Here is a 27,445-nt window from a genome sequence, read left to right as displayed (position 1 = left end):
TCACAGGAGGTTCCATCTGAATATGAGGAAATACTTCTCCAGTATGAGGTGATTCAGGACTAGCAAGGTAGCCAAGAGATTGTGGAGTCTCTGTTCTTGGAGATATTCAAGGATATTCATTGCTGTCTAGACACAATCCTAGGCAAATGGCTTGAGGTGACCCTGCTTGAAAAGGGGGTTGGACAAGTCAACCTCCAGAGATACCTTCTGAGACCAGCCATTTCCTGATCCTCTGATTTTACAATGACTAAACAATACAATTGGATAATAGTGAAATAGCCAATCAAAAGTCTAGACCTGTTCTCTGAGGTAGCAGCAGAAGTTACACAAATCTCTATCACAATGCAGATTTAGTTTTGTGGACTTTGCTCTGAGTTGCAGGAACACATACAGGCCTGGTTTCAAAAAGCTCCACTAGGTCTTCATGGGAGGCTAACAAGATTTCGGATGCTAGCTTTGGAATCTATACTTTCCATGGAAACCATTCTACATATCTTTATTTGTCATTTCACTGTTTCTGTGCAGGAAGTCTGGCTCTTCTAAGCAGCTGGCAAACATGGAATTTAAATAGAAAAACAGGATGCCAATTGTAAGGAGTTAGGGTACCTGATTGCTCAAAAATCTTACGAAATGAAGAAAATTGTAAAGTAGAAAGGCATTGCACATCAACTCCATTAAGCCTTCAAAAAGTATGTAAATGACCTTGTTTACAAGTACACTGCAGCATCTTATGGGATTGCTCAGCTGAGGCACATCCACACAGAAATACATTTACCCATCCATGCATGCACATACACATGCAACACCTCACTCCATGTCACTTACTTACACAGAAAGTGAAATTGTTTAAAATTATATTGTTTGAATGATTTCTGTAAGACATAGGAGAAATGCATAAAGTTCAAACTAATTACTAGAAACATGATGTTCTGCTGGTAAGTATTATTGTAAATCAATTCTAAAAGATCATATGTCGAATTAAAAATCCCACACATAAAAAGATCATTCAACTTGTCTTCAAAGAGAGATGGCACAATGCTTTTAAAAGTAATGTTGTAATACAGAAAAATTGGAGTATTTTTACTGTTAAAAAGGCAAAATTTCCAAGTACATCTCTCACATTTTATTCATCTTTCCTTAGCTTTTCATGTAAAATTCATCTGGGCACTTTCTTACCCAGCAAACTTCAAATCTGCTGCTTTCACTGATAAAAAATAATAGATATCTCACTCTGGAAGTCAAAAGATACAAGTCAAAATTTTAATATGTCTTTTAAAAATGGAAGATTGAGTTTATGTGTTCCTGATCATGTCTGGACTACAGTATACTTAATTACAGAATTTTATTTTTTAATATCTGAAGTGAAATACATACAGTAAAGAACATGAGCAATTTCTGTACAGTTAAAAGTCAAGAGGAAGGAAGTGTGTAATACAAAAATTCTGGTGCTGAATAACTTTTGACGTATTTTTCTCTTTTCTTCCATAAATGACATGTGGAAGAATTATTTGAACTATTTGAATAATCAAAACATTACAAAGAGTTGATGTTTAAAACCTAAGGAGGTTTTTGCCATTTGTGAATACAAAAACCTCCTTTTAAATGGATACATACAGAAAGTAGTCGCAATAGTTTGAATCCCTATTTCCTAATCAGAAGTAGGGAAGCTGTCCACTTTTATTCAATGATCAGACAGCTGTACATATACACACTTTTCACTTCTGTCTCTGACTAGAAATAGGTATTCAACTCCTATCCATCAATATTTACATAATTTTAACACGTGCACATGCTTGTCTGTCAGATAACTTATTAGAGACCTGATTTGACATGTAAATACTCATAGAAAAGTAAAGAGAATTGCACTATACAGCAAGCCACTACTTATTTATCTGTAAGTTTACTAAGTCAAGTTGTTTTACAGAGATTTCTGGGAACCTAAACAAGCCTTGTCCTCTTGGGGGTGAGGTATAGTTCTCTATAAAAGCAGAACTTGCAGAGCTCATTACAGAAAAGCATGATTATTCTAAGGTATTTTATGTCATTGCCTCATAGTATTTGATGATAGAGTAAAAGTAATGGAAGAATATGGCCAAAAGATTTTAAAAACATAAAAATTTTCTCAAGGAATCACTAATATAATTCTAAAATAGAAAATAATTTCTGTACACAAACATTTTTTTTGTGGTGTTGAAAGGAAATTTTGCTATTCTGCTGGGGAGAGTAAAGAAAAAGTAGTAAGAAAAAAAAATGAAGCTAAATTGCGATGCAAAACCCCATAAATTATTTCTTATTAGCCTAAAATGAAATTTGTTCTGATGGCTCCTTTCATATTTATAGTCTTCTTGAAACTTCCATATATATTTCTATATTTGTACTAATGATACCAAAAGGTGTTCAAAGAAAGCCTCTAGTTTGCTAGACACTGTGGAAAGTTCTGTAGTAATTATAGTTGGCAATATTATGTGCTGATTTGCTCTCTATTTTTTATGTTTTCTTTTTGAGGACAATATTGTGATCAATTGCAGCTCTTTTGAAAAATACATATTTGTAACTTAAAATAATGCTTCTCAAATTTTTTCCTTTATTAACATAGTGATGAAAGAACAGAAAGCTTATAAGTGCAAATGTAGCAATGAATATAACTCCTGCTACTTCACCTTGAACATCTACCTATCATTAAATCAGTAAAAAGTCATATGAAGGCAAATATTGTTGAAATAACACAAACTATTATCCAAAAGTTTGATTTCTACAATACTTACTTTCTTTTTTATTTTTTTTCATTTGTCAATTTACTACTCTCAGCTCATACCTACAAAGTATTTGTTTAGTGTAATTAATATATATTGTATTGCTATGGTGACCTCAGTAAAACCAGATATACTGCAAGTGTTAGCAATAGTTGCACATTTCTATGCCAAAATTAGGGGTTTCTGTGTTTCATTGCAATCTATTTAGAAATAAAAAAGACAACATTGGAAAAAAAATTAAAACAAAATCCATGACTTTTTGAGTAAATTTTTGCTAAGATTGGTCAAACTGAGCAGACAAGAAGCACCTGAATAAATTCCACTGGAGCAGAGCACATGATAACAGAAGTTGCTGTTAAATTTCTGTTTTCATGCACACAATGGCAGGCTTTGAGATTTTAGCCTGCTTGTCTCTGTTGTCTATTCTGCAAACCCTTTAAAAAATAGGGCCTTTCTCCTGTGTAAATTTTGTTATGGATGTCAGAAAACAAAAAGTCCCATGAGATTCCAGGTCTCATCCTGAAAGGGTGTTTCAACCCTTCAATATGTGCTCCAAAATCCCAGAAGTGGGAAGTGCTTTTTGGAACTGTCCTAGTGACAAAGGAGAGCAAGAATTAGCAACAATGTCATACTCAGGCTGATGAGTGGAAAGAGGAGGTCCTGGAGCCTTGCTATGTGTGGGATCATTTTTATTATGTTCAATATTTACACAAGCAGCTGAGCACTCTGTTTAGTCATTATATTCCCTTTATGCAGCACGCTCTGTGTGGAAATGCAGGGAAAAAATGATGCCATGATGAATATGTCAAGGGCTGCATATACCTTCACCTGCTGGTTGCCTGAAAATATTGAAACAAGACTGAAGGAGCTCAGGAGTCCACTTTATCTGAGTAATGCAGCCTTGCTGTGACAGTGCAGCTGACTTGACCGCCAGCACCGACTATCAGTCAAGGGCAGCACCTTGTCTGTGTCTCCCCAAGATAATATCCTGGAGGCTTCCTGTAATTGACTAATGGCCTCTTAACTGGACTAGGAAGAGAGATGTGCAACGCTATAGTGGTTTTCCTGAATAATGGTAAATTCTGAGGATTCCTAGTCATGCAATTTCAGCAGGATACTGCTAAAGGCTCAGGATTTGTCTCATCATTTTTTTAATAGATGACTCCTGGCCCAGTCCAAGGAAATAACACTTTAAGTTCATGTCAGATGACTAGGAGAAAAAATGAGCCCAAATGTTTAGCCACAACTGAGTACCAGGCATTACTTCTGCAGATTGAACCTATTTACACATGGTTATTTCTTGCTACCACTGAATGCAGAATCTGCACAGGATAATATTTATGCTGTACCAGTCTGCTGGGTGAATTTCTCAGGACAGAAGGATCTTATGAGAATAACTTTGTGATTTAAAATAGCCTTTGTTGTTTTCATAGGAGAAATGTTTTCTCCTAGTTTTACCTCAGAACATTTAACAGAATGAATGCATTCACTGTAGTGCTCTTTTGAATAGCTACATCTTTTAGACCTCTTATAGTTAACAGAATATACTACTTGGGCTGCTTCAAGTAGCACTCTATAACCTGTTGTTCACTGCACATTTTGGCACATTTCCAATTAAAAAAGAAATACAACACAGTGTTTACACCTACTAATATTCTCCTGCTGTAGCTGGCCTTGCCAGTGATGGCATCTTTTTGAAGATAACTGCCTCTCACACGAGAAACTCAAATATCTCCTATAGTTTCCATGTGTAATAACTCACTTTCCACTTTAACAAGCAAATTCTGCCACTGCCTCCATTTTTTTTTCTATTACAGACAAGCAAAGCACCAGGTGATCTTTTGCTAAAGTGAGGAATTGTGTCAGAGAGCACTAAAAGGAGCTGAATTGTGTTTGTAAAAACAACTACTTTCTTAATTGTTTCACCATATATCAGAAAGAGATGAAACAGACAAAATGCTACAGAAAATAGGATTCTTAGAGTAGAAAAAAGTGAAATAGCCATAGACTGAAAAAACCCCATTCATTAGTTTACTGTGCAACTGCTAGATTTTTGAAAGTTGTTGAATGAATTATATTCTACTACTCTCCTGTAACAAAGTCATTGTATGATTCAAAAAGTCAATGTCACAGGATGCTTTTAAAATATATTCTGTATCCACAGTAGAAATCTTTAGGATCAAAGGGAAAGAATCTAAGTTTTCATCCCCACTGGAACCTGAATGTTCTCTTTCTAAAGGAAAAAATTAGAATGAAAAAGTAGCATATATCAAAGGAAAAGTGAAATTCATTTTTGAAACCAAATTGTCACCTCCAATTGTAATTATATATGCTCACCACAGACACTTTCAGTGAACAAGAAGGGGAATTATAAAAGCCACACAGCTCAGTAAGTTGCTGAGAAAAGCATATTAACACCAAGTCCCAAAAACAACTGTGGAAAGAGTAAGTTTTCTGTCCTCTCATTTTAGAATTCATAGCAGTACAAATTTCAGTGACACCAGATCTTTCCTTTTCCTTCTGCTACTCTTAGGAGGTTTTCTGGCTAGAAGCTGTCCTTTTAGGGAACACTGAGATGTTGACCTCAGCAGTTTCCCCAAATGCACAGAATGAGAAGATATGTTTTTAAGAACTTTAGCCACAGAATATATTGGGGAGGATCTTTGGAGACATTCTAACACTTTTGCTTCTTCATCTTTTTAACTGCATAGGGCAGCAGCTCTCTCTGAGGAAATGTTTCAGAAAGAACATAGCTCTGTGTTAACTGTGAATTCCCTACATAATTACCCACTCACATTACCCACAAACATGAATTTTACATTTTATTATACAAGGTAGCATTCAGATATTAAAAGGACATAAATAATACATTGGATGTAAGCAATAATCATTCCCCCTTTTCCAGTATTATGCCATTCGGCTTCCCCAGAGATTATGGGAGGAAAAAGTTTAGACAATTTTTGGCTAATCTAGACTTTACAGACAGTTTTTTTTGGCTTTCAGTTAATTTGTTTTCTGTTGGTTATAACTTCATGAAAACAACATTCAATTTTGTTCAAATTGATACTTTTTCTCCAATTTCATGCAATTAAAAGTGCCAGAGAAAGTTCAAACCACACTTAATTTCTTATACTGACCTAGAGTTGACATAAACTGTTAGAAACAAGACAGAGGCCAACTGTGACTGCTATTATTTTGACGAGAGAAGTCCTAATGTATTCTTTACTATGTAAACCAAGCACAAATCATACCAACTCTAGCCCCAAACTTTTCCACTGAAATTAACAACTAAAGATTGTTTTTCATAAACAACACTAACATATGTTTTACTGCATGCCTGTAGGAAAAATTCAACATGGAAATAAATTCTAAACCAGGGGATATTGTCTTCAATCTTTTTTACTTTTTCTTTTAACATTCTTCCAGTGGATCCTCAGTCCTCTCTAAGTAGCATTTATGCCACATGCTCTGTGTTCACAAAATGACCTCAAAGTGGTTTGTCAAGAACATCACAAACAAGTGAGTCTGTGAGTAAGTGGAGATTTGCAGCCTAGAATTTGAGCAGAGTTACATTCATGTCTATAAAACTCTTTTGCCTCTGACTTTTCCTTACCCCAGAAATCTCCAGATTCTGCTATCCCTAAGCAGTGATTATCTTAAGTATAGATTAGTAAATTTTTAGTTCTATTATCATGGCTTTAGATTTTTAGGTGTAAAAATTATTGTTTACATGGAATTTAACTGATTTACATTTTTTCCTCCTCTGATCAACATCTACTGGTCTGAGGAAGTAATTTTCTTTTCACTGGATTTATTCCTAATTTTAATACTGATTCTAAAAGAAGCCAGTTGAGGCCCACAATCTGAACTGAATTTAGCAATTGATTGAGTCCTACACTAACTGACTGGTTCAGCCTAATATAGAGAACAAATAGTGATCCTCTGCATCACATTAATGAAAAAGACTTTGTGATTCATTGAATCACAATTTAGAAAGGCAGTGTTCATAAGTCCTTACATCTGCTTTACACAATACCCAATATTGCTGTGTAAGTGGCTGAAGAGACAGGGAAAAGAACAGCAAAGTGGGTGCTGATTAGAGATTGTCTAGTTCTACCATTGATGTGGTAATATTTAGAAGGAATGAGGTCTCAGGAGAGTTTTGACTTGCAGCAGAAGCAGGTCAAAACATGATGGCCAGTCACAGCTCTCAGGATTGTTAAGTAGGGGTCAGCCGCTTACCCAACAAGTAGACAATAATTAAATTTCATTTGACCAGATCAAGTTTTTGACTGCCAAACAGCAGGATTTTTCCTAGCTTGATTTAAAAGAGTCATTTAAAGTTCTAGAGATAAAAAGAAAAAAAAAAAGTAAAATAGAAATTAAATCTTTCACTTAAAAGTACTTGGTAAATAATTGATCTATATTTGTACTGAAATATCACTAATATGCAATATTCTACAATACAAATAACTGTTTTATTGCTAAAAATGATTTGTATGGAGGATGCACATAAAATTAAAGAGATCCGAACTACCAAATCTGATTTTTAAAATCCTAGGCCAGTATGTTATTTGTTTAAAAAAGTTATAAAATTTTTTTGTAGAATTTCAGTATGGAATTCATAGTTAGTAGCAGTTAATAACCAATTGTCTAAACTTCATAATGAAATAAACATTTAGGAATAAAATATTTTTAGGAAGTATTTTCTGCATTCTCTTTTAATATTAGTTTTCACATAGACTTGAGAAATGAGCTACAGGAAAAGAAAAGAAAGAGAAAAAACCCAAAAGGAAACAAGAGGAGTATAATACAAACTTTTGTTAACCCACATACTGCAACCAGCAGATTTGATAACATTGTCTCTTGAGCTTCAACTATCAGATAACATCTGGCAAATGATGTATGTAAGTCCTGTTACACAACCTCTTCTGGCTTCTCAGTGTCATCTAGGGGACTGATATGTGACTGGAATAACACATTTCACACTGCCTGCCTCAGTCATGCTAGCACAAAATTTTAACAATGGATGTGTCACAAAAACGAGTTTATTTATTTATGAATTCTCAAAAAATATTTTGCAATTCCCTCTTGATCATCTTATTCATGATTCAAAAAAACTTTCTTGACAGAAATTGCTGGATATTACGTAGACTTTTGACATCCAAGTATTCAAATAAACTTTTTGCATCTCTAATTTGTAGTGACCTCCGGAGCAATATTTTTGAAGTGTTGATCAAAAGTATTTGCTTACTTATTTTCACAATATTACAATGAATTGAAAGGAATAAATGAATTTATTTCTTTCAATGGCATCCTCAATTATTTGGTAAATCTCATCACCCCATATATTAAAAGACAAAAATTAATTGGAAATACATTTTACAATGTGTATTCCAAAACAATTTTTTTGTCACTGAAGTTAAAACCACCTCTACAAACCTAATTGAGGAAACCACAATTTCAAGCATTCATCTCCCTAGTGAATTGCAGACTATGTTGTGATCATGTAAGCAATTTAAAAATATTTTAAAAATGCATTTGAAATAGTCAAGAAGATTTTTCAGAGAAAGAATAATAGTATGATTATTATTATTATATAATATTATTTTCTCTTTCAAAAAACTCTCCATAAGTACTGCTCCATTTTTATTTTAAAAAGACCCTTTGACAGTGGGTGCATGAACAAAAGTTGTAGTGGGAATGTGGTAAAAAATGCAATGGAAATTTATTTTATGTTTCAAATTTTAAATCCAAAGAGTGAAACCAGTACTCATTGCAAATGATTGCAGAACTTGTATCACTTCATTTTACAACTTGTAAATCTGACTGACCAACTGAATTGAACCAAAAAAAGCTTATATGAATTAATTATGTTCTAAGCAGAAGATGATTGAAGAAAATAATTTCATTTCAGACAATTCCAGGGTAGCTTTTTTAGGGACAAGGGTATCTAGAGGAAGAATAGTACAGGAAGACAGAAAAATCATTAATCATGGTTTTCTAATTCCAACAAAAGCTCAGCTTACTGTAACAGAATATTAAAAAAAAAAAAAAAAGAAAAGAAAAACTGGGTGAGTAAGTTGAACCTATTTAAGGCTATATTAGTTTGATACTGATCAAATGGAGAAATGCTGGATTGATATAGATCTACCACATAATTTGTTTGAAGGTAGAAAACTAGTTTTAATTCATTAAAAGAGTTGAAGAAATGGTAGTTTTGCTCTCCAAAACCAACAGATATTTAATTTTTACTTATTTCCCTGGATAGAAAGGTAGAGGACAGTCTTTAAACATACTTACTTTTAAGTAAGAACCCAAGCCTAGAGATTGCCTGGATTTAGGCACATGCTTATATGTAGGCTTCCTGAAATTCTTTGCTAAATTGAGACTAGATTTAGTGGCTTGTCAGTGCAGCATTTGAGTATAGTAAGCTTAAGCAACTGTTCTTTGGAATTATCCTTGGGCATATCAGAAAGTAATTTCAGAGATTTTTGATGGATTACAGTGTTAAATTATGGTAGCTGTTATTTTTATTTGGCCTGAGGACCTTTATGAAATGAACAGGTTTTGCAGAGAAAAAAATCAGGACACCTAGCATCTGGATTTGTCACAGAAAAAAAAAAATTGTTGATTTTCCCAAACAAAAGATTAAGTATATCTCTACCCAATGTGAATTAGTAGTATAAGGAAAAAAAAACTTGCCTAATCTATTCAGTATTCACAAATATTAAACAACACCCACAATGAGCAGGTGACTCTTGCATGAACCCAACTATAGTGAAAAGTGAATCCTTTTAAAGTAAGACTTTAAAAAAATTAGCTCCTCTCTATCTCAATTTTTCATGATCATTTTTAGGACAGCACACCTTGTTGTACAGATGTCATCAGTCAATGTTTTGATAGGAGGTTTGTTTGTATCTCCTCAGTGTATGTATAGGATAAAAGTATATATGGTGAAAGGAAGTTGTCAGAAGGTTGAGATAGACTATAATTGTACAGAAAGAGAGAGAAAGTAAAAAAAAAGAGGAAGAAACAAATCAGACTAAGTCAGGATGTTCATAAGCTTGATTCACAGTCCTGATTTTCCAGGAGTTTTGTGTCTAGCAATAGATATATTGGTCAGATTTAACCATAGAGATGACACCTACTTCTCACAGAAATCATTGTATGATCTGTTTCTCACATGAAAAAGACTTTACATTATATTATTTCTCTACCCCATGACAGCAGTATGATACTAAATATTACAGGTTCTTCAATATCTTAGCGCATAATAGGGGAAAAAGAGAAGATGGATCAGAGGCATAGATGTTCTAATGGGCAAGGTAACTTTATTTGCAAAATATTAAAAACAAAATTTGTGTCAAAGTTGAATGAAGCATGATTTTTAGATCTGACCATCAAAGAAGCTCAAATGTGATATCTGAAATAAATATATTACACAGCCTGCATTACTCAAAAAGACAGTAAACAAATCAAGATAGGTCTCAGCCATCAATATGGAAAAAGATATATTAAGATGACAACAAACACCTACTAGAACTACAAATATGCAAATAATATTCAATGGCAGTCACCTCAGTACTGGTAGGCAAAAGAGATTCTCTGGATTGCCCTCTTTAAAAAAATATGAGTACTACCCTCTGAAAATGAACCAATACTGGACAATAGATGAGTGTACATAACAAATGGTGACAGAGGATTTGCTTCCTTGTTTCTTTACTTCTGACACATTTCATCATTTACTAAACATTGCGTACTGCCAAAATATTCACTTCTAGAAACAGAAACATGACTCAGTTTTACAAAGACTTAAGTTTGCAAAGCTATTAATTATGGGGCAAGAAGCCTGTTTATTAGTTACAGGGAACTGAGTGACTTCTAACAACAGTTTGTGTATATTTCTTTAAGGACAATTAGCTAGAAGCACTATACAAACAGTAAAAAATCTGTTAAGGAAAGATAAATATCTCAATAAAGATCACTATTTTTTGCTGCTAGAATTGAGAAATGGTCCATGAAATAAATTAGACAATAGCTAGAACAATCTACAATCACAGTTGCTTGAACCTATGCAAAAATATGACTGAAAAGAAATTATATAAACATGGGTTTTACCTAATATATACTGACAGCTAAAGAATCAAACCTGTCACAACTGAATGGCCATACTAAAAAATAGTTTTTCTGGCCCGACAGATGGGGCGTTCTCAGACTGATTAGACAAAAGCTCTGGGGTGATTGCTAAGATTTATTGGCTATACCAGTAATATCTTATAAACCTGTAGATACAATGCATAAAGATGAAATTTGAACAAATTAGGAAAAGTATTAGTGAAGAAAAAGAATTCCTTCAATGTCAGCAGAATGTCTCCAGATATCCACACTTCCAAGGTCCCTAACAAATTACAGACAACAGAGCTGTCAGGAGGAGACCACAATACAACCACCCTGGAGTGCATCCCAATATGAGATATTAGAAAATCTGCCAGTTGAGAAAATCAGATGACCTGGAAAACCTTTGAAGAGTAATCAAAAATTTCTTATTCATTACATATGAGACAAGAAGTTTCCAATTTTTCCCCTGAAGAAGTAAGTGCTATAATGTTTGAAAGAGAACTACCAAGTAACACAACAACAGGCCTTGGAGGTGCTGAATGTGGGTAGTGAAAATTTTCATTGTAAATAAGTTGGATTAAACATTCATGGAAGAAAACTACCCAGGCTTTCTGTTCAGCACAAATTCCATATTATCCTCCCTGATCTGCCATTTCCGAGTGCTTCACAAACGTTACAGAGAAATCAAGAATTAATAGGGAAAACAAATTTACTGGGCCCACTGGTTAGTTCCTCATTTTGTAAGTGTTCAAAGCAAAGGGTAGTCACTTTATATCAGACCTAAGGTTAAGCTAACTCAGCATAGTATTTACATAAAGTCAAAAGTTTATCCTTAGGGAAAAGAGGATAAGAAAAAACCACATTTAAGGAAAATCCTCTGCTGCTTCTAAGATTTAGATTTAATTGTTTTGTAACAAGTAATAATATAAACTATTTCTAGAATGACAACGGTATTATAAAAATGCAGCTAACTCTAAAAATATTAGTGTTCTAGGACTAATTTTTAATGTACATCTAGGCTTCCTAAAGATCCCTCACAGGTACTCAAAAAACACCGATGTCTTGTCAGAGAAATGAGGCTCCCCTGAAAAGAATATTTATCATTGCAACACCATAATCACCATTATTGGTGAGGTCACCTGCAAATGAAGAAAGGTATTTCCTGTGGAGGTGGAATAGTAGAATAGAATTATTTGTATCTGTACTGCTGTAGAGTATCCTAGTAAACCTTCTCTAGAAGTCCATGTCCAGCTTATTATGGAATGAATACAGGCAAGGGGTTTTTGTAGAGAAGAGGGTGCACTAATGGCAGGGGAAGCAGTAAGTGTCCTAGTTAAGTTGGCACTTTTCTTTACTCCAGTGCTAGAAATACTTAAAACTGTATCTTATATTTCTCTTGCTCTGTTTTTACATCAAAGTTCAATGGTGTAGGGATTTCAGTGTTCAGCTTCCTTCTGTTGATAATATGAAACTCCCAGCACGCAGAGATTTCTAAACTAGGAAGTTCTGTATTTGCCTTTTGGGTATTGTTGAAAGAAACATATAACTATGTGATGGCAAGACATAATATGGGATCTGAGAACCCCATGAGACTTTTTAGATACTCATTTGCTCCACATAAGGTATTATTTTTCACTTGAAATTTAATAGAAACCTGTGATCATGATTTTCAATGTAATGCATCATCCTACTTGAGAGAAATTCCTTCCCTTTCCCAAGACCAGATGCCCTAATGCCTTGTAAACAGCATTGAGGTGTCTGACTTATAAAGTGCACTTGTAGAAACACAATAAAAGTTCATAACACCAGGAAGCTGCTTATTGCAATTTGAAGTGCTGGGAAGTTATATCTCAATAAATAAAACAGATTCACACTTTCCAGGCTTTTTTGACATCACATGGTTCTGTCTCAAAAGTTTAAATGAAGTTATAATGAGTCATTTCTCATCTTCCAAACCAACTCTGAATCCAAAAGAAAAACATTGTCTGGTTTAAAGTTACATGACTCTGGCATTGTTTGTTGGTTCTCAAAAAGCTTAACTGGATTTCAAGTTGCTAAAAAAGTGATTTTCATTGCTGATACTAAATGAGAAGTAATCAGACCAGGTTCAGAAGAGTAAACAAAAAAGTACAAGTGACCTAGCTCACATGGATATCCAGCTATTCCAGATGCCTGCGAAATATCCTTTGCAATTCAAGGCAGAAGATGGATGTTAGATGGCAAAATAATTTGATAATATTTTAGCTAAGTTTTTTTAGAATTGTGACTGAATTTAATAAATTCTCATTAAATTTTTCATGAGTTCTAAAATATACAAATTCCCCAACTAGGAGGAATTTGGGTTGTTTTTTATTTTTTTCCCTCAAGATAGCTGACATAATTATTCTATTACTCTGACATTCACTGTAATGGGAATGTAAAAGTACTGTTACTCCAGTTAGAAAGGGTTTCATATTCCACTTTTTGGGACACAAGAGTATAGATCTTTTTTTGTTTTCCATTACCAGGCAGTTGAATAGAAAACATTACTGACTGACGTTTATATTAATGAGGCTAAATAAAAACACAGATGGCTTCTACTAAGTGAAGGAACTGAAAGTAATGATGTGCTATCTTAAGCCACTGTCCTGCAAAATCAGGGACCAGGATAAACAGAAATCTGATTATTCTAGCTGAGCAAGAAAGCCCAGATAAACACAGCCTCTCTCTGCCTGAATTCTTCCCTGTACTAAAAAAAAGAAAAAAAGGATTCTTTTTAAAGAAGAATTGTCAATAGTTTGAAGTAGTACTCGAATTTTTCTACACAAAACAGTGATTCAACACCACTTTGGAAGACAGTCTTGAGATGAAACTTTTTAGAAAAAGTAAGTGCAATAGATTGAGTCAAAGAACCCAGAGCTGTGAAATGAAATTTCAGGTGTAGGCCTTTCAGTGGCCCAAAGAATGACAAAACAAAAGCAAGCATGAAATGTCCTTGTGTCATGGTTTTTTCCCTAGCCAATCAATATTGTATTCAAAATGAACCAGCAGGACCTGCAAATATTGCAACCTGATATGTGTTTCTCTCATACATCAGATTTCCTGAAAAAGAAGTAACCCAACAAAAAAGTTTCTATACATTTATGAAGTTTCAATAGGTTCGATAGTTCCATTTTGAAATGAACATGGTTAATCAGAATTTTAACATAAAAAATAAATTATAATAGTACATCAAAATTAAAGAAGCTTTCATTTGTTTATAAACTCTCATGTATGCAAAATGGTTGAAAATTTACATTCAAATGCATCTGATTATTACTGATATTAGTAATTATGCAAAAGATGAATACTTTTTCCCTTAGTTTAGAGTTTTGACATTGAAAATAGTTTATTATACTGTACGCACAACTTCATTCATCCACTTCATTATAGTGTCGCTTAACACTATAATTTAGGAATGACAAAAACAAAAGCCTAAATTATTCTCTTAATAAGGAACTTTTTACAAAATCTTTAGTAGTTTTACCAGTTTCTGGGTGTGTTCATTTTGGCTATGTGTGTATCTCTGCTTTTGTTGCTAAAGTTTTTTCTTCTGCGAGATCTCTCTTTTTAGAGTACTGAAAAGACCTCTGAAAAAAGGTTTATTTAAAAGGAAAAGAATGTATGGCAAAAGAGTTACATTTGTTTCTGAAACACAGTTCCTACTGGACTTTTGTCTTGGTGGATGGATTTCCAACCATTTCAGTACCAAGGAGTCAAAGAAACTATTGAACTGAAAAGTTGCCATAATTGCAAATTATTAGTCTATCCCTTAGGATTTTTATATTTAATTTCTCTTTATAGGACTTAGTCCAAACTAGATTTTAAATGCCTTAGGTGCAGGACTCTTTCCATTTGCACAAACTAATAGATATTCATTTCAGCATTTTTCATTATATCCTAACTGATCTTTTTTTCAACTTCATCCAGTTATCTGTTTTTATATGCCCTGGAGACATAGTAAATAATTTCTTTCCCTGTTTCTCCAGGTACCATTCAAATAACAATAAACAGTTGCAGCTTCAATTTATCCAAATTTACTTTTTATTTTTTAAATCTTGGCACACACCCACATGTTTAACACCATGTCTCTTTATTCTCCATTAACATCTCAAATGCAAAAGAGGCAGATGAGAAACACGTCAGGGCCAGGGGTGGGGACCCTCAAAGATTGCTGATATTCAAGAAATAACTGCATTGTGTCTGGATGAAAAAAGCCTCCTCTGCAGGTTTGCAGTTAGGAAGAGTGTCCTGCTTTTGACAAGTGAGATGAGTGGCAACAAAAACCACATCTCCCATGAGCTTTCAGCTGCTTGAGACAGCAACAGCTTCCAAATGAGTCTTTGCTTTGGATCACTTTCTTCAAGTTCTTTAAAGAGAAGTTAGCTGAAAATTTTCTTCTGATCTGTCCATTGCTCATAATTTAATTTTTTAAGTTGTCACTACCTAAGCTGGTTCTAGGTGGTTTAGGTGATCATTTCTGTATTGAAGTCCTCTCTATGCTACTCTGTTATACTCTGGAGTGGAATCCTCTCTCTGTTACTCTCTTATACAATCTCAAAAGCCATAATTCTGCTTTATGAGTTGGCAGGAACCCCTCCCAGTGCACACCTATGGACAATAGATCTCAAAATGTCATGCCTTATCCATGTCTGCATGATAAAAGACTGTCCAAGTAATAATGTGGAGTGTGAAGTTCTTCCTCTTAGCGGTGATCAAGGAGGCAGCAGTGCTGTTTTGCACTTGTCAGATTAATCATATTCTCATTTTGGCCAATATTCCTAGAAACTCTCTACTACTTGCAGAGCTTCTTTTGAAATGTATGGAGGGGGAAAAAGGAAAGAATCAAGGAAGAAAAAAGATATAGCTATTCCATCTGAAGTCTAGAATAATTTATGCTGCTGTACTAATTTACCAGCATTGATCTTTGTGTAGAAATTCTCCTTACATCAGTAGAAAAGGAATAATGATAAAACATGGTCCATGAAATTGTCTTTTACATCAGAGTTTTTAGACAGACTAAGTTGCAGATTTTGCTATTAATATCTTTTCAACCAGAATGCACAAACATTTGGAAAAAAAAAAAGCAAAGAAATCTAAAGAAAAGGACTTATGGCACAGGGGAAGGAAATGGCAAAAGCCCACAGACCCATGTTAAATGAGAGATAAAAATTTAACTCTCTTTTCAGAGTGCATATGCATGGTTGTAACAAAATTTTGTCTATTGTCTTTGAATTTACAGCAGATACATATACCTGGCTATCAGATTATTTGCTACAGAAATTCTCCCTACTGTTCAAGTCTGAACCTTCTAGATATTTTTAGCCAGTGAAAAACAGTATCATGGACTTGAAAGAAAATTTTACTGTGCTGGTTAGTTTTATAAGTATTTTCTTTGAATTAATGAAAGAAAACCAGAAAGAAGAACAACACAGAGCCTGTAGACCTGCCATCTTCTATGATGCTACAGGAATAATTAAGGAAGAATTTTGGATCTGCTAATTTTAGGCAGTATTCTAGAGAACATTGTTCAACCTAATACAACAATTTAGCGGAAAAAATAGTGACATAATTGACAAAATTACATAATAATTACAGTGCTTTAGAGTCAGCTATACTAAAGCATGACTCATCACTCAATACATAAGAAGTCACAGAACTACGTCACATCCAGCAGTGCAGTTGCAGTGCAGTATAGTGGAGCTGCAGCCAAAGAAGAAATTTAAAATCAGCAATCTTCTGTTAACAAGTGGGGGAGTGGGGGATTTAATGGAAAGTATGACTATGAATTTTGTTTTACTTTAATGAATTAAACAGAGACAAGGAATACTGGTACAATTGCAATTAAGATTTACAGCCTTTTAAGAAAAATATTTAATACATGTTACTATTTGAACCTCACACATCCTCTGGTAATACTTGTAATAGTTTGCTTTATTGAGGAAGGAGAACTATTCCACTTCTCAGCTGGGGAAATGATTGGTGAAGTGGAAAAGCAATGATGGAATTTTCTGAGATAATTACATTTTTTATTAGAATACTTTATCAATGATCTTTTTGAAAGAAAAGCTGTCCAGTGTAACAGCCAAGCATAAAACACTAAACTTCCCATGAAACATTTTGAATGACCTTCTGTAGTAGCATTCACTTGAAAATAATACTTTTAAAAACTGCAGAGTCTGAAAATCTTTCCCTTGAATAAGCATCACTTGTTATGCAAAAGATACATATGACTTTTATCAATTTCCTACCTATTAATACCTTCCTTGACAATAAACTAAGCCCCAGCTAAAGATATTATTCAACAGCAAGATTATACATCATTAGAAAAGTTACAATGATAAGCTTTTTCTATTAAAAATGTGATGGTTTGGACTTACCAGGTGTAAAATTATACCGAGCAGAAAACCCAATAGATTCCAGTTCAGCATCAGCAAAAAATTTAATCCACAGGAATCTGCCACTGGATTTTATCATAGGTGGATTTTGCTGTCCACAGAAACGTCCAAGGATTGGGGAAAAGCCAAAAGGTCCATCTCGTACTTCTATGTGGTCAAATTTACACTCCCAAGAAGGCTCTATGGAATATTTTTCATCAAAGTGTAGTTCAATGCATTGTCTAGGAGCAGCTAGAGACAAAAAAGGAAGTTATTTTATTATTTTATAACCCAAGACCCTTTCAAAACTAAAGCAAAACTGAAGAAAATCAAATTTATCATTTTGTATGGATTCTAAAATTTTGTTTAAAAACTTGTACAAAAATTGGAACATCTATTTTTTTGATTAAAAATTAGTACATCTATATTTTTTATAGATTTCACACTGTCAGATTATTTGTCTGCTGTTCTCTTTTTAAAAAAAGTAGTTTTGACAGCAGTGCTTAGTAAAGCTAAGAAAGAAATATCCATGATGAACAGAAAAATATAGCCAGGAACAATTTCTTCAAATGTAAAATATAAAATGTTTCTAAGAAACTTACATATTTAGAAGAATTTATTTTTTCTCTTATATTTTGGGGAGGGGTGTTAATCAGAATACTTTTTTTTATACCTAGTACTGAGAAAGATGATGAAGAAAAGGCTGATCAGAACTGTGCTACAGTAAAGACAGATTATCTTCCTACATGTATTGCAGTCAATGACAAACTGGAGTGTAATTGCTTATACTCAGAATTACTTCTCATTGGAAACATAAGAACAAATGCAGTGAATTCTCACTTAAGAAAGAAGGATAAGGATCCTGGATAAGGATGATAATAGAAGAGCAAATGATATACTGAAAATCTTGAAGGAAGTTCATAGTGGCAATTTAATTAGACATTTTAAAAAAATCCATCTTTAATGATAGGTCTTAAGTCTTGAGACATTTGGAATAATTTCTGAAACAAATATTTCCTGGGATCTCCTGTATAAAGCAAAAAAAAAGTAACTGGTAGAAATATAGTATATTCTTACAAGGAGGGCAAAAATCATGGTTTAATTGATACGTTGTATCAGAGGCAACCTTTTGGAGGTGCATTGTTTTCTATGCTCAATCCTGGCCATAGCAAAAACTGCGCGCCTTCTGTGTCTAGAGCACGGTGCATTGGAGCCTTTTGCTGACAAAGCCTTCTGCTAAGACAAGGATTTGTTGTGTCATTGCCTGCTGTGCCTCTCATGGGATCATGTCCTACACTTTACACATACCAAAAGAGGTTTGTATTACCATGAGCTTTGCCAGAGTTACCATTCTTTTCACATGAAAATATGCAAGATCAAACTGCATGCCGAGTTATTAGCATGGAAACTGCTTAGCATGGAAACTGCTGCCACTCCAGGAGTCAGTATCTCTACATTTATTTCCTCAAGAATAATAAGAAAACTGTCAGTGTTACAAGAACAAAGATCTTGTTTGGATTCTGAAATGCTTTTAAATTTTAGGCTTTTGATATGAACTCATTACTCACATAAGAAGAGAGATTATTTAAAATTAATTGAGTAAGAAGATATCAGGTAAATTTTGAAATCTTTACATAAGAGCACATAGTCAGATCCCTCTTACAACTATTTCATGTAGATAAATACAGCCTCATTTTATAAGAAACATTTAAGAAGTAAGTTGATAAAACATCTTATTAGAAAAGGAAGATTATTTTAACAGCTTTACTTAAAATGTTAATATAATTGGATGATTGATATTTACTGAAACATTTAATTTAACATAAGAAAGAAACATTTTCTACTGCTCTCAATCGGAAGACATTCACATTCAGGGAAATAGTAGTGACTTGTCATTATTTATATCAATTTACGGGAAATTTGTGATCTTCATGCCCATACAAATTCAATAGAAAAAGCAGAGGTCTGTGTTTTACATATAATTGCACCAAATTCACAGTCTATGGAAAAGAAGCTATTTTGAAAGTACAAAAAGTTTACAAAAGTAAGGTCAGATGATAAAGCTTGTAAAGGAGATCATAATGATGTTATCCTTGGTGAGGTTTGAAAACCAAAGTAAATCTTTTTAGATTATAGTAAAAGATTAAATACCTGGAAGACATCATAGATTAATTTTATTCAGAAGTTTCTATCCTTGACTTTACACTTTTATAAAAATTACTGATTTAAACTCAACTAAGCAATACTAGGACAGAAGAGAGCAATCAGTGACTTTCAATTTGGGATCATATTCTGCATGTTCTTATTCCATTTAAGGAGATTTGTTGAGAGCTGTTCATCATCCATCTAAGGACCACAGAGTCAGGTATCAGAAACTATCCTGAAAACACTTTAGGTAATCTTAAGAATGCTCATCATGGCTTGAAAATCATACACATTCATGACACCAATATTATGCTATTAACCTGTCTAGAGCTTTATTATTATGTTTTAATGTCACAAACTAGATATGAAGATCGATTCTCCTACTACTGACTGTCAGATATACTGACATACAGCAGCATAGCTGCTGTGCTTCCCATAGCCACAAAGTGATTGCTTCAAAAATGGCTCATGCCATTATCATAACACATTTATCCTTTAAAAACTTTCTTTTCTGCTGCCTTGTTTGATACCAAGGAGAGGGTTACAAGGGCTGGCCCATAGCTAAATCCTTAACAAGTCTTCTCTGTATCCAAGACTCATGTAACGTCAAAAATGGCCACAACAAATTCAGTCATTTGACATGATTTTTGGTGTTGAAAAGGAACCCTAGACCCAACTACAGCCTCCTTATAGGAGGCTCTGAAGTAAAAGGAGAGATTGTAGATAAATAAAAAACAGGCCTACAGAGTTACACATGAGTGCTATTGGCTGGGTGAATGAATGACCTGAGAAAAAACAAAATTTCCAAACCCAATCTCCATGTAGCTTTCTGAACCTCACCAGATAGAGATAACTCACTGCTAACCAGTTTTATGACGAGAATATTGCTATAGTTTACACAATTCTGCTTTTATCCATTTTTTGACAAAGTCAAGATGAGGCTTTTCCTAGTGAAGCTCAGATCTTGCTATAGGATCAGAGAGAATCACATCAGCTCAAGGAGAGCTCAGGTTTCCACTTTTCCCTGAAGGCCCTGTGAGTAGAGGCTACTTCACTTTAAGAATAGAGCATTGAATATTCATTAGCAGCACTTCTCCACTGGGGATAAAACAAAGCTGGGGATTGAGTTTGAGGGTTGGATCACTGCCCAGTTCACACTCCTTAAATGTAAAGTCATGTTCTGGCACCATTTTGGCCATGCCACTAGGAACACTTCATATTTCTGTAACTTTGTGTAACTCCAGGGTACAAAACACACATCCATGACCTTTTCATGAGGTGCTTTTAAAAGCACTTCTGTTTTTCTTCTTGTGCTTCGTATTTAGTTAATGGTAAAATGTTTTGTTTGCAGTAATCTATATATAAATTAATCAAAACTTGCTAGATATGACCATAAGTGATGAAAACACATAATTCAAATTCTCAACTTTAAGTTCTTTTAAGTAAAAATGGTATAATTTCACATTTATGCTCTGGCTTTAATGACGGGTTTCTTTACCCAGCACAAGGTAGAAGAAGCAGCTATTGTTTAAACACACATCTTGTGCCACACCCTTTGCAACAAAGTGTGTGTAAATGAGGTCACAGAAATAAACTGGGGACAAGTCCAGAATAGTTACTAATAATAGTGTATGTGTTCCTACAGAAAAATAAAACAAACAAAAAAAAATCCAGAATATGCAAATCTTCCAGACTAGCCATCTAATCAGAAAAGGAGGGATGGAGTGGCTATTTCTGGTATCCTAATTAACAGGTAAAGTCCTTTCATATCTTCAGACCTTCTTCTGTGGCTATAGTGTCAGGCAAAGTTGTTGCCCTCTCCAAATGAAATATATTGAATAATGTCTCATAAAATGACTTGATTTCAAATGATACAACTTCCATATTTAATTTCCAATTGTATTTCTTTAAAAAATGTTTAGAACCATGGAAAGGCCTACTTAATGCTTGCATGTCTTGTCATATTTTTCATCTAATTATCTTACACAAGTGCTGTCTTAAGATTTTTAATCCAATGGAAAAAAAGAGTCATTGGGTTCCAGCTTGCAGTAGAACAGTTGCAGCAAAACTGCACAATTAAGGTTTTAATTCTGATCAACCTCTAAGTCTGTGTAGTGACAGCTGAAGTTAAGTGAAAAAATCTGTTTCAATTTGCCGCACTGTATGAAAATGAGAAACAACTCAACACCTACTGCTGTCTCTATGAGCTGTTACCCTACTAATAGTTTCAATAATCCTCATTCCTTCTGGTTATCCTGCTATTATTGATAAGGAAATCACATTTATCTTCATTTGAAAATAGGTTTCTTTCATTGTTTTGGTGAAAATTTTTTCAACACAAAAATCACTGTGAAATACAAAAGGACTTTGAGCAGAGGTTTTTCACTTGGTGATAATATGACAATTTTCTAACACTTGTGAAATATCATGAAAGAGTTTAATGGTCTTTGTGAAGACATGAAATTTTCAAGATTGAGAACTCTGTATGCTCACAAACTTGTATAGTGGAAGATATATTTTATATCTCCATAGAGCAATTCTGGTCCATAGCTGTATTTATAAACAAGCACTTAATTATTAAAAGCAGAAGAGTGGTTACAATTTTACAGGTTTTTCACTTATGGGATTGTTAAACCCATTCTCAAGTTATAGTGTGTATAGTATGACTATCCCACTCCCCAAATATTTTAACACAAATAAAAAAAGCCTTTGCTCCTGCAAAATCTCCTGTGCAAATTTCCTTTTATAGCACACATGCCAAATGTTCTGCAGTCTGGCAAAGGCTATTGCTGTCACTGCTGTGATTGTTCTGGGCAGCTGTGAATTTTGTCAGGTTAGAATCATGAATATGCAAAATAAGGGTGAAATTTGGCCAATTTTCTCAGCTCATTTTCTATGTTTTCTATATGCCAACTAAGATTGAAAGAAAAAAAAAGAAAAAAAAAGAAAGAAAAAAAAGGAAAAACCAAACAAAAAGAAAAAATTCTCACTGTATTTTGAAAGGCAGATGGGATTCATCAGAAGCTCCTTGGGGAGTTGTATCAGCCCTCCTCCAAGCCTCACTTATGACACTTCTCTGTAGCATAACAATTTTTGTACAGAGGCCATGATTTCTAGATGACTTAAAGGATTTCCTTTAAAAAGGCATTCAACCTTGACTTTAAAATTCCAGTGATAATGAACTCTTAGAACAACTAAGAGTTGTTCTAAGAGTTCATTAGTTCATTATCACTATTACTAAATCAGAATTAAAAAAAAAAAAAAAAAAAAGCAGAATAATCCAAGAAACTTCCAACTGTTAGACTTGCTTATGTCTTTGCTAGGATAAAAGCATCCGCAGTCAGGAATCTCCTTTTCTTTCAGAAATTCAGTCTATGATCATGGCAACTTTTGCCAGTGTCACCAAAATAATTTTGACATGACAAAAGGATGTTTTCCTCCCCATTGAGCCACAATGGGGAGGAAAAAACTTGAGATGAAATTCAACTGTTTGCAACACACTACAAGCTGGAGTACTCAGTAAAGACCACTAAAGGCACAAAGAACTGTGTTTGAATTTGCACCAAGACTATGTTTGATAGCGAATAAATGAAGGAATGAATGCAAGCATCCAGGAAAGAACTTAGTGATTCATATATGCATTTATGCTCACATCATACAGCTTTCAGTATGTTATATACAGTCCTGGTAGGCTGAACTCCCTGAAACATACAACAGGGACATAGTGATGAGGGGGATGATATTATAGACTATATCAACAGTCCCTCTAGTTTGGTACTTGGCATTCAACAAGATTCAGAAGCTGTTCAAGCATATGGAAATTTCAATTCTAAATATAGAAATGAAATGCATAAAGAGATGTTTCTGTCTTACTCTAAAATATTTATTTCCTCCATTAGTCAGGATTATGGACAATTTCTGTAGATTGTTATCTGATTTCAAATACATTGCTATAAGTGTTTTATAAATCCTTTAATATCAGTGTCTTATGACAATGAGTTTCACAGAATAAAAAAGATGTGGGGAAAATTTGATACTTGCTAGACTTCTTTATCATTTTCTGTTATTTTGCATGTTGCAAAAAGAATAAATATGGACAAATGATTTACTCTAATTACGAAAAAGTTTTTGTTGACCTTCAGTAGTTCTTTTGCCTTTTTTTTTAATCTGACACATTTTAAACTATTATTGCTCAGATATCTTCCTATATCTCTGCGTATTTTGGTGACATTTTCCAGACAGACATGACTACTTCTGATTTTTTATAGAAGACAGAAATAGACATGGGGAGATCAGAGCTGAAAATGTTGTGCAATGCCTATGGTTCATTGTGGGTTTTAAAATGACCAGCTGCAATCCAAGCTGCTATTAGGCTGGATGGGAAGAAGAAATACCCATACCATAGAAAAATTGTGTTCAACTGGACTTTACAAGATTGAGCTTTCTGATAGATTATAACAAGATATCTGTTGAGTTTACTCTTTTCCTTATACATTGCTCTAAACTTGTCAATGTGGAATTTCATCTGTGTCATAGAAGTTGGTTGATTAAATCTTTCTATCTTAAATTGTTCTTTGGCATTTCCATTTTTAGGTATATTAGATCACATAATTTCAGCAGTGTATTTTTGCAATCTTTCAGCATATATGTTTTTGTAAGTACTTAATTACTATTATAAAGATAAAAGTTTTTACTATATTGGACTTTCAAGCACCTTCTTATTGTGAGGAAGAGCATCTCATGACCTGAGGCGTGGGACTAAATTTTACAAAAATGGTGGGTTATTTTCTACACCACTTCACTTTAATGACAAAACATCCTGTGTTTCATATCTTTGAAGATAAAACAGGCTTAGTTTTCCCCAGTCTCACAGGTGTGTTAGATAATTTGATCAATAGATGCAAAAAGACCCAGTTAGCAACATAAGTGTAATTGGAAAAAAAATAGTGCTAAGTTGTACATTTTGAACCTATATGTTTTTCTTCTTAAAAAAAACTTAGTATTTTAAACCAATTACTAAACTATGGAGGAATTTAAATGTTTAACATATGTCTGTTTAAATTTCCGTCATGTACAGACTAGCTTAAATTTTATTTTAAGAGTTTGTCTACATTATTTATAATCACCTCTTCTGACTTACCTCAGTCAAGTTATCTAGCACCAAAGTGAAAGTCAGTCATTTTGTTGTGACTTTTAACTTTCTAAAAGTACAGAGTGTGTGTGGGTCTAGAACAGTTCTCAATTTAAATCAGCTATATATCTTTGGAAATATATCTTCGTGCTACCTGCATCTTTTGTAAAATAATGATTTCTGTAGTTCCTCACTCCATCATTAATTCATTAATAATTCTCTAAATGAAGCATGGATAGAAGACCATAACTGTTTTATTCTACATGTATTCACAACTCATGAAAGAAGTTTTTTGATTCCAGGGATTTACTACACAGTACATGATTCATCTTTTCTGAGCTCTGAGAGGATCTAACCTCTATTACCTTCCACAGATTCATTATCACAACAATCTCTCCAACATGCATTGTACTAAGACTAATGAAAAGAAAACACATAGTTTGTTTGTAATACACCTTTAGCCTTTCCTAAATCACTTCCATGCCTGAAACTGTATACTTTTAAAAATTAAGTTTTAGAGATGCTTTGTCTCCTCTAGTTTTATTTTGTAGGTTGTTTGTTTCATTTTCATTTCTTATGAACGACTGGATGGAAAATAACTTTAACACTCACTACATGGATATTTTCTGTGTGTCTTCTTTTACTGTACTAAGCTTGTCATGCCTGGTTCAGTTACAGTAAGTTTAAAATGTCTGCATGAAAGTCATAAGCATTTTTGTTTCCCATGTTTACTTTTACTTCTCATTTTAAAATGTCCTTTCTTCTGTCACATTGCATTTTAGGTTCTATTCATGTTTAAATATCCTGAAATAAATTCCTGAAGTGCTGTTTATTACTGAGTCTTACATACGTACCACCTTAACTAATTTATGAGTTATATCACAACAGAAATCAAGAGGTTCTCTAAATCTTTTGTCTTGAAAGTATTTGTTATCACGACTTCACCTACTCTTCACATATAATAAAAAGTATTCTTTTCAATACAAGTGATGGTAAAATATAAAGATTCTTCTTTTGGTCACCTTCTATAATGTAGACACACTCTCTGTCCGGAGGATACTTGTTGGGGTAATTTGGAGAAGTGAAGATGCCTCCTTCTGCATATTTTGTCCAAGTTCCACACTGCACTGGTCTCTGTCCTTCGGAAACAGTTTGCTTTTCTGTGAAATGATGACATTAAGCATTATATAATTAGCCCAAAAATTATCATGTACACGTGACACTTAGAACTCTCTAACAGGATAAATACAACAGCCTCTTTTCTGTCAGTGGCCTCAGACATTTATCTGTTGAGTCTGAGTATGATAATTGATCTAGGGGAAAAGAAGTCTGTTTTTAGGGGTACAAACATAAAATTCTTACTCAAAATATGTTTTTCAAAGCAGAGGAGAGGTTTGAGTGTCCAGGGGAAAATAAATTTGCATTGCTTTTAAAATAATAACAGTCTAAGGAAAGCACATGCTTGAGAATTGGAAGGCATGAATTTCCCACTCATATCTCTCAAAAAGCTCAAGCATGTGCTCTATCAGCAATCTTCATGCCATAATACAGGAATATATCAGCCACAAAATTGAGGAAATAACCCAGAAAATTATGATAATATATATAAGTTGTTTTAAATCTGCAGCATATTTTGTCTATATTCACTGGACAGAGGTAGACAGGGGAATTCCTGGAATCCGGTTCATGGATTATTTTTATCTCACTGTTTGCTGTAAAATTAATAAATTCCTAGCTCTGAGGCCAGGAATCACAGTCCAGAACTTTCCTCCTCCTAAGTGAATCTTCAGAGAGCAAGAGTCTTGTCTGCTTTCTTCCTAGCCCTGAATCTCTTGCATTTCTTTCTGCTCTCTGGCAGAGAGACTGGAGTCAAAAGTTTGTGCCAGCTCAAGCTGAAGAAAATCAGGGATCCTTTCCTCAGCATCTTGCTTTGACAAGTAGGTTAAAATGAGATGGATTCTTCAGAAGGAAATATATCTAGGCTGCTATTAAAAGGAAAGATAGTAGGTTCTAGACTGATGTTGCTCTGAATGAGGTATTTAATAATCAAAGAGTTGCCCCTATAGCTTAAGCCCCTTGTGTATAGAGTAAAGGTGTTTGAGGCTCCCTCTTGGGATCAATGGATGAAAACAAGCACTTTCCAAGGATGATAATAACCATCTGAGATCCGACTTTCACTCTGTTTTTCTTTATATACTACGTATTTTCTTTACATTTCTTTTTCACCCTGGTGCATATCCAGGCAGAGTATGACATGGAACCTAATTTCCTGCAATGAATTCCAGCCTGCAAGGACTGTGCATTCAGACACAGGTTCAGACACACGTGCTTAGCAGCATTCCCTGCTAGGCTCTCCTCACACTGAGAATCCAAGGCTTTCAAGAATCTCTTTCTCTACTCCCTCTGTACAAATGCACCCATGATACCAAATTTCAGGTTTTTAATTATACTTCAACAAGAAAAAAGGTTTTAAGTGTAGGCAGCTGAGTGCCCAAACTGGACTTCCCAATTTGAAAGTGGGAGTATTTTATCCTCTTTAGTTAGAGTCAGGCTGAGCCTGATGAGCACCCCTGCATTTTTTGTATGTATACAGCCATGTGAATACTCCAAACAAATGGACAAAGGGCAGACACTGGAAGTAAATGAGCTATGAAAATTTCAAAAACTAAACTAAAACTCAAATCCATATTTTGGTCTCTAATAAATTGTCTAACAAAAATGTTTCATGTTTACATACCTGTTCCTTTTTTGGTTGCCCCAGACAAATGTAGGATGATTAGACTTGCTACAACTGAAAGAGAAATATGCATTAAATATCACAGAGTGATAGTTTCTGCAATCAAATGACTTGTACTCATATATCTCACAAGAATACAAATGAAATAGCATTGCTGTAAAGA

General features: G+C 34.1%; 1 protein-coding gene across 3 annotated transcripts in view; it reads right to left on the bottom strand.

Annotated features, from left to right (window-relative positions):
* NETO1 (neuropilin and tolloid like 1) overlaps positions 1-27,445 on the bottom strand; it is a 79,493-nt gene that overhangs the window by 48,422 nt on the left and 3,626 nt on the right. For all 3 annotated transcript variants that reach the window (XR_013183597.1, XM_054634239.2, XM_054634256.2), the window contains exons 2-4: positions 27,283-27,336; positions 25,568-25,705; positions 17,273-17,521 (exon numbers count right to left, since the gene is read on the bottom strand). Coding sequence is in view for 2 of the 3 variants with exons in the window: in XM_054634239.2 (XP_054490214.2) it covers positions 17,273-17,521; positions 25,568-25,705; positions 27,283-27,336 (441 nt within the window). In the remaining variant the exon portion in view is untranslated. The remainder of the gene's footprint in view (positions 1-17,272; positions 17,522-25,567; positions 25,706-27,282; positions 27,337-27,445) is intronic.

Source organism: Agelaius phoeniceus, chromosome 1 (assembly GCF_051311805.1).
Source record: "Agelaius phoeniceus isolate bAgePho1 chromosome 1, bAgePho1.hap1, whole genome shotgun sequence".
NCBI lineage: Eukaryota > Metazoa > Chordata > Aves > Passeriformes > Icteridae > Agelaius > Agelaius phoeniceus.
This window is presented reverse-complemented; position numbering and strand designations above follow the sequence as displayed.